At 40.3% G+C, this 17,629-nt stretch overlaps 1 protein-coding gene across 1 annotated transcript in view; it reads right to left on the bottom strand.

The window, feature by feature from the left end:
- Positions 1–17,629, bottom strand: part of LOC149297890 (rho GTPase-activating protein 26) — a 154,578-nt gene that overhangs the window by 91,767 nt on the left and 45,182 nt on the right. The window contains exons 6-11 of the mRNA XM_089488026.1: positions 15,272–15,382; positions 13,266–13,370; positions 12,159–12,288; positions 11,618–11,718; positions 10,340–10,434; positions 7,267–7,345 (exon numbers count right to left, since the gene is read on the bottom strand). Coding sequence (XP_089344152.1) covers positions 7,267–7,345; positions 10,340–10,434; positions 11,618–11,718; positions 12,159–12,288; positions 13,266–13,370; positions 15,272–15,382 — 621 coding nt within the window. The remainder of the gene's footprint in view (positions 1–7,266; positions 7,346–10,339; positions 10,435–11,617; positions 11,719–12,158; positions 12,289–13,265; positions 13,371–15,271; positions 15,383–17,629) is intronic.

Here is a 17,629-nt window from a genome sequence, read left to right as displayed (position 1 = left end):
CATGGTAAAGCTCTCAACCGCTTCCAACTACAAGCTTTACACCATGATCAATTCAAATGATTGAACCACTGGCAGAACCATGGGCAACGTGTTCTGCCATTTAAACGAATTATCTTGCCAGAGAACACAGCAATCGGCAACCTCCTAGAACTGTTCTCAATTGATGCCCCCAAAGCAGTTGCCAGCTTGCTTGTGTTACTTCAAGATAAAAATTGGTGTGAGGGTCCCCATTTTTGTGCTTATGCAGCCCTAGACTATTCTTTAATTTTCCTCATTAATATAGTCTGACCAAAAGAGAAAATGCCATGACATATACAGTATACACACATATACCACTTCTTTGTCGGACTACCAAAAAACCCAAAAGTGTATCGCTGAACCAATGCTTTCAGTGAAATCAGGTTAAAACGCATGCCCATATTGTTAAAGGCTGTTGGTGCTTTGGGCAAAAACAACATCTGGAAAGTTATTTTCCAGAAAGGCAGGAGATTTCTTGCAAGTTACTATTTATTACCCTCTAGTGTCCTAAAACAGCCATTTTGTAAAATGTATTGCGTGCGTTCGTTATCTGCTGATATAAGCATCCGATTACTAATAAAATCAATTCTGAATACAGTATTAACATCTCAAGGAAGGCGGCTTTTTCACACGTGAAGCTGAGAGCATTTTCAGTATTTTCACTAGGTCTTTCTCCCATTTTGTTCTCTTTCTCAGTAAGTGAACACATGATTGGCTCCCGGAGCCACCCAATGCATAGAAGTAACACGCATTAGTTGTTTGTCTGCCTGGAAAGCACAATTATCGTTTTGATTGGAACAGCCCCTTTAACCCATTACCACTGAATGGCCATTTGGTATTAAGTGCTGACAAGTATACGCGCCATTCGGGGTTAATGGTTAAAGGTAATGCACCACGAGACATATATTGTCCTCTATAGTATTTTATGCAATTAACCTTAGCAGAGTTTTTTTTTTTTGTTTTTTTGACGGCTTAATATCGCAGAAACGTTTAAAAAGCATTTTCTGTTTCCATGGCAACAACCTATCCGTGCCATTTTCCCCCCACTTAAGTACAATTAAGTGTTTCTAAGAAGAATTATGAATGAGGCAAAAGTTTGCACAGTAAAGATTTCTTGTAAACGTGTGGACATTCTGCAATACTTAGAAACATTCAAATGCAGCATTTAGTGACAAAAAGTGTTAAATTCACGTGGCAGCAACATTAATATTGTACGAAAGATGTGTCCAGAACCAAGAACACTAGTATAATACATTAAACCGTGGCCCTGGCCGGCTGTTACTGGTTAGATTAACTGGCCTGTAGCGTTTCAGATGTTTAAGCTGGCTGAGCTTCATGGGTGTTTTAGTTCGCTATACCTCTGGAATAACTAGCAAAAACAAAAATGAAATATTTAACTGCTGGCAATTATTGTATTTAATAATGAAATGATGAAAACCATTAGATGAAGCCGGTATTAACAGCTAATAAATGTTTGAATTGGAATGTGTAACAGCTGCGTTGCGCTATGATGTCACATATCGTTTAAACCTCCGACAGATGTTTGCTCCCTATATGCCAAAACATAGTGGACTCTAGAGCTCTACCAGGACCTAATACATATATCGGGTTTGACAAACACCAGGAGAGCATGGTGACCAGAAAGCTGTTCCTGGCACCTTGGGAGCACCGACATCAGCATCTCGCATTGTCAGTGTCGCCAAACCCTTCCCCACTCCACACGTAGAATCCGAGTACTGGGATTTGATGTCATTTCCCACCGCTCCGATGCAACCAGCGTGTGAGGGTTATGAGGAAGCAGGGAGCCCTCCTGAGCCAAAGCAGAGGTAAACAAACCAAAGGTGGGTATCCATTGGTACTTTACTCTGTGTGTAAGTATGTCATTGAGTGTTAGTATGTTAATGTGTGTAGGTATGTTAGTATGTTAAAAAAAAAAAAAAAAAAGCTTTTTTGTTAGTACTATATTAAAGTTGCTGTCCCACCAATTCTGCTGAATGAAACACTTTAACTAAATGTAGCCCTTACCAACACTCTGCTGCAAGACTGTGCCCTTATAAATCTTTACAAAAAAACCCACTTCTCTAATTAGAACCAAAACCACGTCTGAGCACACGGGCAGGAAACCCTTAGTGCATCCAAAGCAGAAGTTGCCTGGGATATTTGCCAGCCATCTGGCGTTTGCGCTCAGCACAGTTATATAACAAATATTTTATAAAAATGTGGAAAAAAAAAAAAAGTGTTTCAATTACAGCAATGGAGTTATCAGTCTCAATTATTGAGAGAGAAATGTCATCAATCCAAATTTACCATGGGAGATAAAATTGATTATAAAAAAAAACCAAATAAAAAAAAAAACACAAAAAAAAAAAACACAAGGTATTAGCGATATTTTTCACCTTCAGCCAATAGGACTTACAACGCAACTTTCTTTTTTTGTTTTACTATATCAAGCATATTTAAAAAGTGCCATGGAACAATTTAACTATAGCAGCAGAGTCTGTCCAATAAAAGTAAATTAAAGAGCCTTCTCCTACATAGCTGGCAGAAGCAACCACCGGCCCCCCTTACTTCTACGTACAACCCACACACACACAGATGTCTCTTACTGTAGTCAGGCAGCCAGACGCAGGCACCAAGGCAAACACCAACTGTAACCTAATTTTAGAAGACTCGCAGCTCGCGATGCCTAAAAATATCGAAACGTAATCATCGTTCCCTCCGACGGCCCTCTTCATATATCTTCCTAATCTGATCCCTTGGAAGTTCGATTAAATACAAAAACGGTGGGCACATTGGCAGCAAGCGCTCCCAGCTACGTCATGATTTATATTCTATTCCATCCGACCCTCCAGTTTTAGACTATGACCTTGTGCCCTGACATTCTTCTGTTGTATTTTTTAGAATCAATATAGAAGTCTTATAGGGCCATGATTTCCATATTATTGCTTAGTGATGTAGATCATGCAGAAGTTACACTGCTTAAAATCCAACCTGTTTATTATTATTAGTATCAGATTAAATATATATTTTTAAGCACACCGGACAGTTTTTTTATAACGTTTTCAGGTAGCTCCATATTAGCCATTTGTATGTGTTCTAGGTGTGCTATTTTAGCCAAATCTACTAGATAAACTCCCTGACTGTTTATCATACAGCCTGTGGTAAGCACTAGAATGACTCGGTCTCAATCACCCAGCCAAACACTCTCAATAATGAAAGTCTACAGAGGAACTCCAGGCCTGTAAATAAAGGAAGAGCATTGGAGTAAAATGAGATCAAAAACAGGGTTTTTTTGTCAACAAAAACTTACTGTACACGACACTATTTTACGCTCATGGAGATCAATTCCACAGGACGTCCCCACTAAGAATCTACTGAATACATTACAAGGTTTGGTAAAACTGGGGGCAATGTACGGGGGGGGGAAAGCCATAACACCATGGTAATTATTGGAATCAACCAGTTTTTATATAGCCTATTACCTCTGAGTCCCATACACTAGGGCATGGAATGATGTCATAAGCCAGAATTTAAAACAACAATATGGTTAATTAACTTAAATTCATTAAGGTTACTATTTGGGTGATACGATACTTTGTTTTTAGCACTGCTCATCTAAGCTACTCAGAAAATAAAAAAATATTACGTTTGTATAGATGTGCGCTTGTAAAAGGGATGCAATAAATTAATGGTTAATGCAGAGAACCAAATTGTTAGAAATTTAAAGGTTCCAAAAAAATAAAAAGTTATGTTTTCCAAAAGGAGGCCAATAATGGATCTGAAGACACTATTCTTTATGACTGGCACTTAAGACAAATTTTAGATATTTTAGAAGTGCACGGAAATTAAATAATCTGCATTTTCAAGTTATAAGAGCTATCCGGCTTCAGTCCTTATGGGGCAGCCAGATGGTGCATAATAGACTTCTCAGCCACTCACAAACTGTTAATCCTGAAGGACAGATATTTTAGCACCTCAATATACCTATACGGGGAAAACAAAACCCAAACACGCTAAATAAATACACAAAAGGCTTGGATTTTTGTTGGAAAGCCCCGCTTTTTGCTATGATTGAAAATCTGCACCTGAAGAACACAAACGGGTACGTTTAGATATGATCATCAAGAGCCACAAATATGAGACTTCCAGTGGTGGCTCATTGGAAACAAACACAGGATTTCCTCATTATGATTTCAGAGTGTTCACTTATACAAGAGACACAGCAGTTAAAAAATAGACATTTTTGAAAAGACATTAGGATTTAAAAGCACATATATACAAAGGAGAGTTCTCTGCTAGTGAGAATGTTGTAAGGCTTTGCATTCTATTATATCTATTTGCTATAAAAAGATGGGGCAAGTACTTCTTCATGAGTATCTTTCTATGAGGCACTCTCCTGCCCAGAGAAAGAAGAAAGGTTACACAGAGAAGCAGGGCTTCACCTGGAGAATTCCCAGGTATAGCTATAGGTGATACCGTCTACTAGGCCAACACAGAAAAAGATGTAGATCGTATGAGCTTTTGGGACCAAAAGAGTTCTCTTCTTCAGATGAAATTTTGCAATATACCGTATTAACTATAGCTTCCTAATGCTTAATCCATAAGTGCTAGTTATGATGTGCTTGTTATTTCCTACACACTCACTTTACTATGGCTATTTGCTTAATAAATGTTGAGGGAAAACCAAAACCACTGCTCATGTAAAATATCAACCTGTTATCATACGTGAGGGATAGGGTTTGACTCCGAGTGTGAGAGTTTTTCTCCAATCTCAGGGTGAAGGGGCAAAAGCTCAGGGTAACAAAGTCAGGAGAGGACTCATGCATGCTCTAAATGAATCTGATGATATCAAAGACTCCTAATTAGTGCTTTTGCTACCAGCATGTCATGGTTACCATCTTTGTTTGAACGCATGTTACTCAATTAAGTGCATCATTTGCTAGAAGAGTCATTTGGGTACAACATTTGATGAGTCCCTAAACTCTGCATGATAGGCCATTAGAGGGTTAATATTTAAAGAGTCCCAGGGTCAGCTCATTTAGAAAGTTCCTAGTTATGCCTAGAACTGTAACTATAGTGAGAACATTGAAATAAAATGTAAAGGCATCAACTTCACTATAAATGAACACTGGAAGAAAGTGTGAAGGATTCAGGTACCTCTCTATGTCTTTGCTGTTCACTAGTCAGACAGCATTTTGTTTACTTTCTTGGGTTGGCTTGTGTTCTGGCTTTTAAAGCTATACCATACTCGGTTTACATGTGCCTCTGTGCGTGTGGCTTGGCATATATAGAAATATATGGTGCCCCAAAGCAAGCATGTCATCAACATCGCTGCCAATTGCACAGTGACAATAGTCTTAAGAAGTTAATGGGTCCTCACTCTTCTTCCAGAGCATGTATTTGGGGCAAGTGACTTCTTACTGGTTTGGAGGTTAATGTGTTTTTACAGTATGGTCATGAGACTGGATATGTGGTTAAACACTTGTAAAATTCACATTTTATTAAAACAGTAACCACTCTTCGTCCACGGGATTGGCAGTTTGGCACTTCACGTTATACAGCAACGTGATTTACCTTGGAGCAGATGGAGAATGCTCAGGTGAATAGCTTTGAAGTGTATTTGTTATGTGCAGAAGCACACACACACACATATATACACATTTACATACACACACACACTTTTCTTTCCTAGCTATTGTGGCAAACTAAAGGCTGCTTTTGAAGACCCCACAGAACTCTGTGCTTTGAACGATCAGCACTGCAGGAACGTTCAAACACTGTGGCTTTTTGTTTTATCTTTTGCCATGTACTTCAGTTTCATAATGCTGCATTTTCATAAACATGGGAGTAGCGAGGAAATGACAAGTGGGTGGACCATGATTTTATGAAAAGCAAAAAGGAAAGGAAAACAAAACCAGAATCAAAAGCTTGGGACAACTCTGGCTTACTTAACACACTTAAGGGTGCAACAGGACATCGTTGAATGGGTAAAACTACAAATGCTCCTGAAGTGGGTTATTTAATCAGTGCGTGCCATCTAGTGGACAATGTACTCTGTGTGCTTTGGCACAGTGAAGAGTATAGAAAAAGGTTACATTACACAAATGTAAATAATCATGGTATTTAACAGAGTCCGTAAAGAATAAACCAAGGTAAAACGAGAAGCAATACATTACAGGAAGCATGATGGGCAGGAAAGGTTTCCAAAAGGAGGAGAACATGGTCAGATGCCATGGTGCAGCGATTGTCGACCCCTTGGTCTTTATGGATCTGTCTGAAGATATTCTAGCAAATCCCGAGTTACTACTTAATTAGCACAGTTTAATCTGTCACACCGGCAGGCAGTTCTGCTGACATAAGGAATTACACCGTAAGTACTTCAATACACATCCTTACCGGAGGAGGTAACGACAGTCGCATAGCTGTCATTCTCCTTCGTGGTCTCATAATACTTCCCACCAATTGGCTGCTTGAAGCAACCAATCAGTGGCAGGAAAGTGCTGCCACTGAAAGCCATGGGAGGGGCTTTCCACACAGAAGCACAAATCTCCTGCATGGCAACATGTATTGGGTTCCTGCAGAATACCCCCAGGCGGATGTAAGGGAGACATGTCAGATATGTGCATTAAAAGTGAATATCACGGCTTACGTGTCCCATTAATTTATTTCTACCCTTCAGTTACAGTAAACTTCCACTATGGTGCAATCTGATGGACTTATACTTTCAATAGCCGTACAGACCAGGCACTTAGCTGGAATTATGTTATTTATACTTAAAAGGTAGTTTTAGCATGAGCCAGACAGTGGCAGTTACTGTTTCGAATACTGTACACAAACCATTAAAAATAATGGCTCGTCTGTAACCGAGAAACCAGAAAACATCTCTTGATTATTACCAGACTCTCTGAAGCAGAGTCATACATTAAAGTAACCAGGACGTAACTACAGGGCTTTGCTCCCAACCTCAGTCCTTCTCTACTACAGCCAAATCACTGTGTGTGCTGGGTTATTGAGTATGATGTACAGGGATCAGCAGAATCTCCCCCTGATCAGTATTTACCATAATATCCAGTGACAAAGAGCACATTTGCCCTATTAAAATCAAAAGGCTACAAGGAAGTGACATCATAGGAACTGTTAATGATTCAAGAACCTTTAGCAGTTACGTATCTTTCTGCAGTTAGCATAATCGCTGTTTGATCACATCTACAGACACCGAAAAGACGGTTGTTTCAAATGTATACTTACAGGTTCCCGACCATCCATTGCTTCCATCCACAGACGCCTGTCCTCTTCAGAAAGAGCCTGCATTGTAATGACAGACGGCCTTTGGAAAATGAGAGAAATAAAAAATGTATGAACAAATAAAACAAAGTTCGCCGACATCAAAACGTACAAAAAAATATATTGTACGAATCTGATGTATATACAGGGCATGGTTAGCACCAGATTGTGACACCTCAGATCAAATGAACGCCTTACGTTACTGATGTCCACTTGTCATTTGAGCCAAGAAAACATGTTATGAAATGTATCTCCTGATTTTCCATTAGTGATGCGGAGCAGCCAGCTGGGGTTGTGGGAGGATGAGGACTCTGAATGCCAACATCTAGCACTGTGGACACAGTCCTTGTCATCTATTGGGATATATAGTACACTGTTCTGTGTGCCAGGGTAACCGGGTATAAGGATTATAAGCATGGAGTAACATGCACCAAGTTTATTGGTCCAGCACTATATAAAGATGTAGACACATACTGGAGTATAATGAGTGTGAATGGCGGCAGCCGCCTAGGACACAGTAGAGAACCGGAACACCTGATAGAAGGCACTACGTGCATCTTTGCACTGGGATACAGTTGAGTGAGGGGCACTGATCAGGAACCCTGAATGTGCTAAACGCCGTTTAGTTAATTTAGACAGTAAATCTGGAGATTTCTAATCAGAGGTTGTCATCTAGAAACAATCAGGGGCTTTTTCATGGTCACCTTTATTTTAGTTGATCCACCCCAGAACCGTTATAAAGACATGCTTAGATTAGCAGACGTTTAGAATCATATTCTAGGTACTGCTATACAGGAACAAGACATAAAACAGTCACCATAACAAGAACGAATCTCTAAAGAACCTAAATATTCAGTCTGTTGCTGCAGGTTACTCCAGAGTACTCAGAGAAGGATTTTTCTTTACCTCCAGGCAGCTTAATCTGGAATCATGAAGGACTGAGACACCATGCTCTGCACCAACATAGAAGTGGAAGGGGCTCCCTAATGTCATACATTCGTACAATGCTGCCTAGTTTGGACATTGTTATGAAAGATATCCCTGACCCTAGAGGTTTGATAGAGAATGGACCTCAAGGAAATCCTGTACACTACCCTGCAAACAGAAATGCTTATAAATGTAACCGTTGTTTATGCACACTGGATGCCGAAGCATTGAATATTCTCAAAACGACAAATGCATGCATCCTAATAAACAGCGATAGCATTTCTGTGCTTGGGCGGTTGGGATTCCGCATATATTTCCCATGCATAGTGCAAAAGCATTATTTGCATTCTTATACAAATGTTCTCTAGCCACAAAAGAAAGCAATTCATCACACATTAGCTTTCGGGAGAAACATTACCATGCCTAGAGTTTTCTTTTTTTTTTAGCAAACTGACCGATATGACTTCCGTGTTTATTTTCAAGTGATGTAATAATTAAATTATTTATTTAACGTAGTCCATTTGTTACCTAAAAAACAGTATTTCTCAAAGACTGAGGAAATGAAGAACAAATGAGTACTTTGGTCCTAATGCTTTCTCCACCATCATTGTACCCAGAACCAGCAGCTCTGACCTGTATTATTGGCATATGTTATAGAGAACTATTGCTGTACCCATTACATTGTTATTTTTATTTTTTATTAAGTTAAATAACCCTGTTATATTTTGCAGCACTGTATACTAGAATTACCGTTGCCATGTTGTATCATTGTCTTTCCTTTTTTTTCCTAGGCATGTATCTAATCTCATTGCATGTATTAGAGGAAGAATCATATATGTGTTTTAGCTTCAAGCCCCCCCACAAAAAAGCAAGAGCGCAGGCAAGAGTAGTTCCATTATTCCAATACTATCCATCGGACTGTTCAATAATTCTTTGTACCGTATGAAGACCTTTTTCGGTCACTAGCACCACCTAGAGGTCACAAATGGTACTGGCGTGCGATTCGAACACAAAGAATAATAATAACTGTTATTTTATAGAACAGTTTATGCGGTGCTTTACACAGTATGGGGTACAACAAACAAATTGTAACACAAAACTGGTACAGAAGGTAAAGATTGCCCAGCTCAGGCAATTCACAGGAAAACTGTGAAAAGTCACGTTTCCATCAAAATATATTTCTCTATTTAGAACTCTTGCGCGGCAGGATGTAATTCTTCCTGTTGCTACAGTTAGAAGGTGTGTTAAGTTCCTCATCACTGCGTAGTAAGTTGTTATTAGGGACAGCAGGGAAAACCATGTATTGTTACAACAGCCCATCGAGTCTGCCTATTATTCCTGATGTAGAGATTCAGTCCTTGGTCTTCAGGATAGCTTCATAGAAATCCCATGCACGGTTATATTCCCTCACGGTGTTAGCCTATATCACACCTGCTGGGAGGCTGTTCCACTTATCCACTTATCCCCTCACCCACATGAAAAAAAACTAGGGTGCTGTGCCAAAATATTACGGTTTCTTCTTGATGGCTTCTCAATGGTGCACGCCTAGAAGCCAGATTTGCTGGAGTTTGTTCAAATAGCTGGTAAAAGATTGACATTGTCATGAGCTATCCTCCTGGGGAACAGTAAATTTTGGCCGAAAAACACTACACTTTTTAGTATGTTTATTGTTTTTGAACAAGCATGAACTTATTAAGGTTTTAGCCTTTTACTTTTTTTCGACAGCCATTGCTCCCGGGTTCTTTGTATTATTCTATAATTGCTCTGAGTATTAAAATCTCCCTTTTCGTTCTCACAGTTGGATTATCTCAATTACTGAAGCCGCTCTTAGCGCTAATAAGTTTGCAGAGCAAATGCCATTTCCCACATGTCATATGCAGCAAGATCAAAATAGACCAAGCGAGTTCATTTGTTCCTCCATCAAATAATTTAACAGATTAAATGGGAGCATTAAATGTTGAGAGGCATGTTCATTTATGTATTACGGTCATTTCTTCACTCTACTAAATATGAAAAGCGTAGAGTGTTCGGTCAGATCATTATCAATCCGTGGCTTCAGTTTTGGAAGGGCTCCTCCGAAGGGGCACCAGGTTCTACAAATCGTACTCACCGGTCAACACCTTCTACATCGAAGCAAAATCTCTTCTCAATGGAGTCAGTTTTCCTGCGTATACAGGATTTCAAACAAAAAACCTCTTCCTCCCCCTAAAAAGAAAAGAAACATACTTTAGAATAAATAGTACAGCATAATTTATTAGAAATAAGATTAGGAAAGCATTAGCTGTATTCTGCGCTTTCATACAAAGCTTCTTGGTACGCAATATAACCATGTAAAACTAGATAGGACTAGTCAGACATACTTTGACGCAGTGGCGTATATGGCCATATAGCGCGACGGAATCTCCAATGTTTATATCAATTCTAAAAAACTTTTTGGTCATTATCATTCTAGCATTATTTGTTTTTGCTTCAATTCACCAGCTGCACACAACTTAATAAATCCACTAATTTAACCCCTTCAGGACCGGGATTTTTAAGCTAGGGTGTCGCTAAAGGACCGGAGCCGTTTTTGTGTTTTTGCCATGTCTTTCTTCAACTGTAATTTCTCTCTTATCAATTGGTGCACCCACACAAATCATACATTGTTTTTTTCAGCACAAGTAGGGCTTTCATTTGAGACCACCAGCAGCAGAACCCCCTAAAAAACGGGAATTGAAGGGGTTAACGCTGCACTGACGCTCTCATGGAGCGATCAGGCAGCAGGGGGGTGTTGGATCAGGTCCCCACACTTGTGTGGGGACCCATTCAATACCCCCCCACCCTTCCCTGAAGCTGCCTGTGGCAGCTGAAACCGTAATTGCAGATTTTTCTGCAATCGCAGTTTCTGCCTAGAGAATCACTCCGTGGGAGTGATCGTGGGCTTGGGGGCGGGCTTAGACAGGCTGTGCTGTCTGCCCAGGACTCCTGGGCAGACAGCAGCAGCAGCGCCCCCACGATCACCGCGATTGTGGTGATGTGGGGGCGTTTTTTGGAGGAGACGTACCTGGTACGTCCCGGTCTACCGGTGACTGTTAACCAGGAAGTACCAGGTACGTCCCGGTACTGAAGGGGTTAAACTAATATATTATATATATATTATATATTACAATTTGATATAATTATATATAATTATATCAAATTGTTATGTAACCTACAACTTGTTGTGTCCTGTCCACCCATTGTACAGATCTATGGAATTTGATGGCGCTATATAAAACAAAAAATATATATATTTTTTTTTTAAAGATGGCCTTTATGCTGTGAGTTCAGATCCCGACTTATACAACTACAGATATTCAATTGTGTTCTATAGACTTAGTCTATATAGAGAGCTTCACAGACGACGTACTGCTTTTCCACCGGACTTCTGGTCAAATGGTATCATAGTAAATTGCCGTGTGTCCCGATGGTAAGTGCAGTAATGTTTAACCCATGATGTTCCAAAGTGCCCTACAACCAAAAAAAATGTAAGCAGTTAGGAATATAGACATTGTTGATTATGCTAAGGAAAGAAAAAATATATATTTACAGTTAACATTTAGCCTGCAAATGAAACCATAGTTTATTCTTTTATTATTTGGCAAACAGGACTGACTTGCCACTTGGCTACCATATAGGATTTTGTCATCTGAAAAATGGCTTAGCCAATAAAATTAAGTCCATGTAGAAATCACTAGTTATTGTGTTTTTCCAAATGGACCCAGTTCAAGATGGAACCTGTTTTCTTGAACTCACCCAGATGCAACACCACCATAGGAAGTTCTGTAATTTTTCATTGTTTCATCTAACTGGCCAGCTATAATTCATTTTTATTTTTTTATTTAAACATTAAATTTAATGGCACTAATGCTGTTAAACAAATGTTTAAACTCACACAACATGGTACCTACGTTTCTCCTGGACGTATAGATACCCCTCCATGGTATAAGGGCTAAGCGTCTGGTGCTCATGGGGATTCTCTTTCATTTTCTTCATCAAAGACTCCACCTCAGAACGCGTGCCTTCAAAGCGGTCCCGCGTCTAACAACGGAACAGCAATCACGGTTAAAATGTACCAAAAAAAAATGTTATTACAAAAGGATTACAAAATTACAGCCATAGGGAAACCATGACCAGGCTTGAATATTATAATGATGTGCAATATAATACCATATTGCTATTCCTGGCCAGATTACTGAACTAAAATACAACATGAACCCATCTCCCTACATACTGCGGGTGCATTATTTACAGAATGAATGAACATCACACCCTCTGTAAATGAATGAGCCAAGATCTAAATAGAATAAATAAATATCACATTATAAATTAGATAAACCCATTTAATACAGGGTGCTAGTTTAATGGAAAGGACTTCTGCTAACCCATCAACTGGAGCCTTCCTCTTCTTCTATTAAAAAGAACAAACTCATTGCCTGTTTTGTAAAATATAATTTAGTTTTTTGTATAACTTGAACATTATGTGTATGCAAAAAAAAAAAAAAAAAAATCATAAATCACCATTATGATATATGATGGAGATGGTTGTTAGTATTCTAGCAATGCATAAAGCCAGGGCAGGCCGCAGACCAAAAGATGTCCTGAGAGAAATCCAGAGACGGGTTAAGCCTTCACCTCTAGCGACATGATCTAAAGCCACATCAGAACGCTCAATGAGCGGGGTCCATACTTGTCAGCAGTCGTCCACTCACAGGGGAGAAATAACTATGATGATGCAGATTTGGAGAAAAGGAAGCTAAGATAGCTGCTCCCAAGATATGTTCACCATGTGAGTTTCACATACACATCTTTCTTTTCCTTTTGTTATTTAGTGTGCTCAACTACAATGTATAACCCTCAGGACAGTTCCCAGACAATACTTAATATTGTTATAAAGGGTGTGTAGCTCGACAAAAAGAAAAGCTAGTTAGAAAAGTTAACTAAATGTCCACGAAGGAATTATTAGAGTCGCTGGTTGGATAATGAACAGACACATATTGAGGAGTCTTTTCACTTACATTTTGAATGCTTATGGTAAGCTGTGTCTTGAAGTCGCTGAAGTCTTTAGCCAGTTCATAACCATGATGGTAAAACGTAAAGAGTCCCTGCAAGAAGGCGAGAAGCTAAAAATAAAAAAGGGAGACAAGAAGAATTAGAAGATTCTAGAAAACCTTTTGATAGCAAGATGCTTCTATTCTCTGTACATGAAATTCCAGCTGAAGGTTTATGGATAGAACTCAATGAATACGACATATCTGTATGTACTCACGATCAAAGTATTTTCTTTTATTACCCAACATCAGATGCCTGTTTTCGTTAGGCACTTGCAGCTCTCCCTCATAAAATATATTTTAAAGAAAGAATCATACAGCCCATCCAACCCCAAGGGGCAAACATAGCACCCGAGCTGCTCCCATCACAGAGAAGTATGATGTGAGTAGCTTTGATTGGTGGCCACTACCAAGGATCCATTCTAAAACAGGTAGCCGGATAGTAGGACAAAAGTTGACAGCTCTCATCCTAGCAATCAAGACAAAAAGATACTAAAACCTCCCGATGACAAAGTATTTTTGTTTTTGCTATCAGGTTCTTCTTCTGGTACATAAGGATTATTTTAGTTTTAGTGCTGCAAATGTCCTTTAATTTGAAATTAAAATGTGGATTACCAAAGAGAACATAAATATGCTATGTTACCCGACCCACCATCATTTAAAAGTAGTATATATGAACAATTACATAAGAAACATTGTGATGAGAAGAAGGATATAGAATGCAGAATTACTTAAATCATGCCAATTATTGACATCACTACTTCTTCTGTAAAATGATGGTATTATAATGTAAAGTACATTTCAGGTCCATGGCGAGGTCAATGCATTAAGATGCAGAGATGTGCAAAGACTAGAAAGCATGACATTATAGCTCCATGAAACGTTAATGTAATTAGTAATGCAATATATCACTGGATACAGATTGTTTTTACATATTAACATCCCGAAACCTGCAATCGATCACATGCTTTACTGCATTTGGTATGAATGACAATATACAATTCTGGTTTTGACCTTTGATTAGGTCTACTAATGTCTGCAACCAGGACAGAAAGGAATTAAAGGACACTTCTGTTGGGCTATTCACTAAAAAAATAGGAAAAAAATCGAGCTGGCAAGCTTCTCTTGTAAGGACGATCGTGAGGGTGACACATAACGAAAGGTTAACGTACCAAGAAGTCACCATACAATGTTTATCCATTATCCAAGGCCGGTTCTGCCCGTCTTGCAGAGGTCACCGAGGACAGACCTTCATAAAGCATTGTGATATCGAAGATGTCCAGGTTTTGCAAATTATACTGTAGTGCACTACATTAAACTCACAGGATGTCTAAGATTGCCTCTATAAATAATTGCTGAAGACCTCATCTTGAACATGCAGTACAAAAGTAATTTTAGGCAAACATTGGCCGGCAATGCATCCGATAAGAACGAGAGAGTTAGATATCTTTGTTTATTTAGAGGAAATAAATCCAGCTTTTCCAAACCATAAAGGATCATGAGAATGGTACACAAATATTGCAAGATCAATGTAACCCAATTACACTGGCTAAACAGAGACCAGCTGAACCTTACCCATCTAGCAGAGGATATGAACATGTACAGCCATTTAGATTACTAATCATGAGCACAAGGAAAGCTTAGAACAGAGAAACTGTATCACTGGCAGAAAAATAAAGACAACCTATTGCTTATATTCATGGGTAGTCGAGTAAATTAAGTAAACTAAAGCACTGGTATTCAAACATTAAAACCAAGGGGATTAAGAACAATGGTCAACACAAAGGAGAATCAAAGAAAGCTAGTTGCCCACAGCCAGACAATAATAATAAAAAAAAAAAAAAAAATGTGTAGCAATGTTTCCACCCTTAAATTGGAGCTACTCCCCCCCCCCTTGTTTTGTTAAATATCCGCAACATATATATTATTGAGGGGCTCAGAGAACTGTATTGAAACACTTGTGGAAAACTTACCGGTTCAACAAACTCAAACATCTTCCGCTCTTGGACTTCATGGACCTTCAAGACATATTCCAGGGACACCTCATAGAAATGCTGCCTCATCTGGTCCACTTGGCTATCCGCCTGAAATAGGAGACAAAGTTTCGATGAAGGTCTTAAACAGGAGAATGGGAGAATGCTGACAGACCTCTAGAGCATAGAGGTCTGTGCACATAGCACAGGGTATTTAAAAGGCAGTCTATAGCCTGTTTGTACCTGCTATGTAAATGTTCCTTCAGCTACAGCATACAGAAGCAGGTCTATGCTTACTCATCTCTCCCCACTAGGTGGCAGCACTAACATTTAAAAAAGACATGGTAAGCAAGAAATAGGCAAAGTAAAACAATTAGGATATTCTAATTTATTTCATTTTTGCCAGTGCTCCATGTTATACAAGACAAATGAAACCTGAACCTTAAAAGTATGTTAATTACTTATTTCATCCTTTGGGTTTCATATTCAATTTTCTTTATAAACCCACAAAGTTCTACATGGCGTCAGTATGAAAATTGATGTACAGGACGGCTATATCGTATAGTTGTCCAGATTAGGGCTGAAACAACGAATCGATAAAATCGATAATCAATAACGGAAATCGTTGTCGACGATTTCCGTTATCGATTAATCGAGTGATCAATTCGTTGTTGGAGCACTCGGCTCTTTTTACTTACCTCCGCGAGCGTTCCCCGCTTTCGCTACACGCTCTGCACTCTCCGCCTTCTTTTAGTTCGCTCTGTGCGAGTGGCTCCATTCGCACAGAGCGATTCGCGGGGGTGGGGGTGGGGTTTCAGGGGATGCAGGGCAGAGTGGGGGTGGGGGGGCAGGCCAGGGTAGGAGACTGAGTGCAGGGCAGAGTGGGGGTGGGGATGCAGGGCAGAGTTGGAGACTGGGTGCAGGGCAGAGTGTGAGTGTGGGTGCAGGGCGTGAGTGTGGGGGCAGGGCAGAATGTGGGGGCAGGGCTGGGTGCAGGGCAGAGTTGGAGACTGGGTGCAGGGGCACAGTGCAAAGTGCTGGGTGCAAAGTGCCAGGGCTGGGTGCAAAGTGCCAGGGCTGGGTGCAAAGTGCCAGGGCTGGGTGCAAAGTGCCAGGGCTGGGTGCAAAGTGCCAGGGCTGGGTGCAAAGGGCTGGGTGCAAAGTTCTTGGGGCAAAGTGCTGAGTGCTGGGTGCAAAGTGCCAGGGCTGGGGCAAAGTGCTGAGTGCTGGGTGCAAAGTGCCAGGGCTGGGTGCAAAGTGCCGGGTGCAAAGTGTCGGGTGCAAAGTGCCGGGTGCAAAGTGCCGGGTGCAAAGTGCCAGGGCTGGGTGCAAAGTGCCAGGGCTGGGTGCAAAGTGCCAGGGCTGGGTGCAAAGTGCCGGGTGCAAAGTGCCAGGGCTGGGTGCAAAGTTCTGGGTGCAAAGTGCCAGGGCTGGGTGCAAAGTGCTGGGTGCAAAGTGCCATGGCTGGGGCAGAGTGCTGGGTGCAAAGTGCCAGGGCTGGGTGCAAAGTGCTGGGTGCAAAGTGCCAGGGGTGGGGCAAAGTGCTGGGTGCAAAGTGCCAGGGGTGGGGCAAAGTGCTGGGTGCAAAGTGCCAGGGCTGGGTGCAAAGTGCTGGGTGCAAAGTTTCTTGAACAGTAATAGTCCACCTCTTTTCAGAATGTTTGGGGTTATTTTGTTTCATAAATATTGTGTTTGGGTTTTTGTACTTTGAAAATAGTTTTTTTATTACATCATAACAAAATAAGAATGTTAATGTAAATTTTAAGTTGTTTTTTAACATCCAGTTCATTAAATTATTTTAAATAAACAAAAAATTTGCATTGTTTTTTTTTATCCGATTAATCGAAAAAATAATCGGCCAACTAATCGATTATTAAAATAATCGTTAGTTGCAGCCCTAGTCCAGATGTACAAAGGATAAACACTGCAACGCGTCTTAATTGGCAAAATAGATTAACCCTCCTGAACTACAGGATACATAATGTTCATGGAAGGAATTCATGCACGCAGAGATCTGCTGTGCACTGGAACATAACTCCAGCCAAAAAGAATGCAGACAACGTGCCAATAACTTAATAGGGGATTAGATCTACTGCTCTTTAAACGTGGCCTGTGCCATGATGCGCTCCCGGGGAAGTGAACAGCTGGAATTTACCCTGAACCAGCCTGCATACAGTGCACAACTCCACAGTCATTCCCGGGTTATGGGAAGACTCGGTGCACAGCCTTCTGCACAGGGCAGCTGTCCAAGGCCAAGCTATAGAAAATACGGCGAGGTGTCTGGGAATGCACACGGTTTGTATCTTGAACTGTCCAAATATAATGTAATTTTACACTCATTTGTGACGGCCATTCTAC

The sequence above is a fragment of the Sceloporus occidentalis genome, unplaced genomic scaffold (assembly GCF_023333645.1).
Source record: "Sceloporus occidentalis isolate IW3139 unplaced genomic scaffold, rSceOcc1.0.p SCAF_36, whole genome shotgun sequence".
NCBI classification, from domain to species: Eukaryota; Metazoa; Chordata; class Lepidosauria; order Squamata; family Phrynosomatidae; genus Sceloporus; species Sceloporus occidentalis.
Note: the sequence above shows the minus strand (reverse complement) of the source record. Positions and strands in the feature narration are given on the sequence as shown.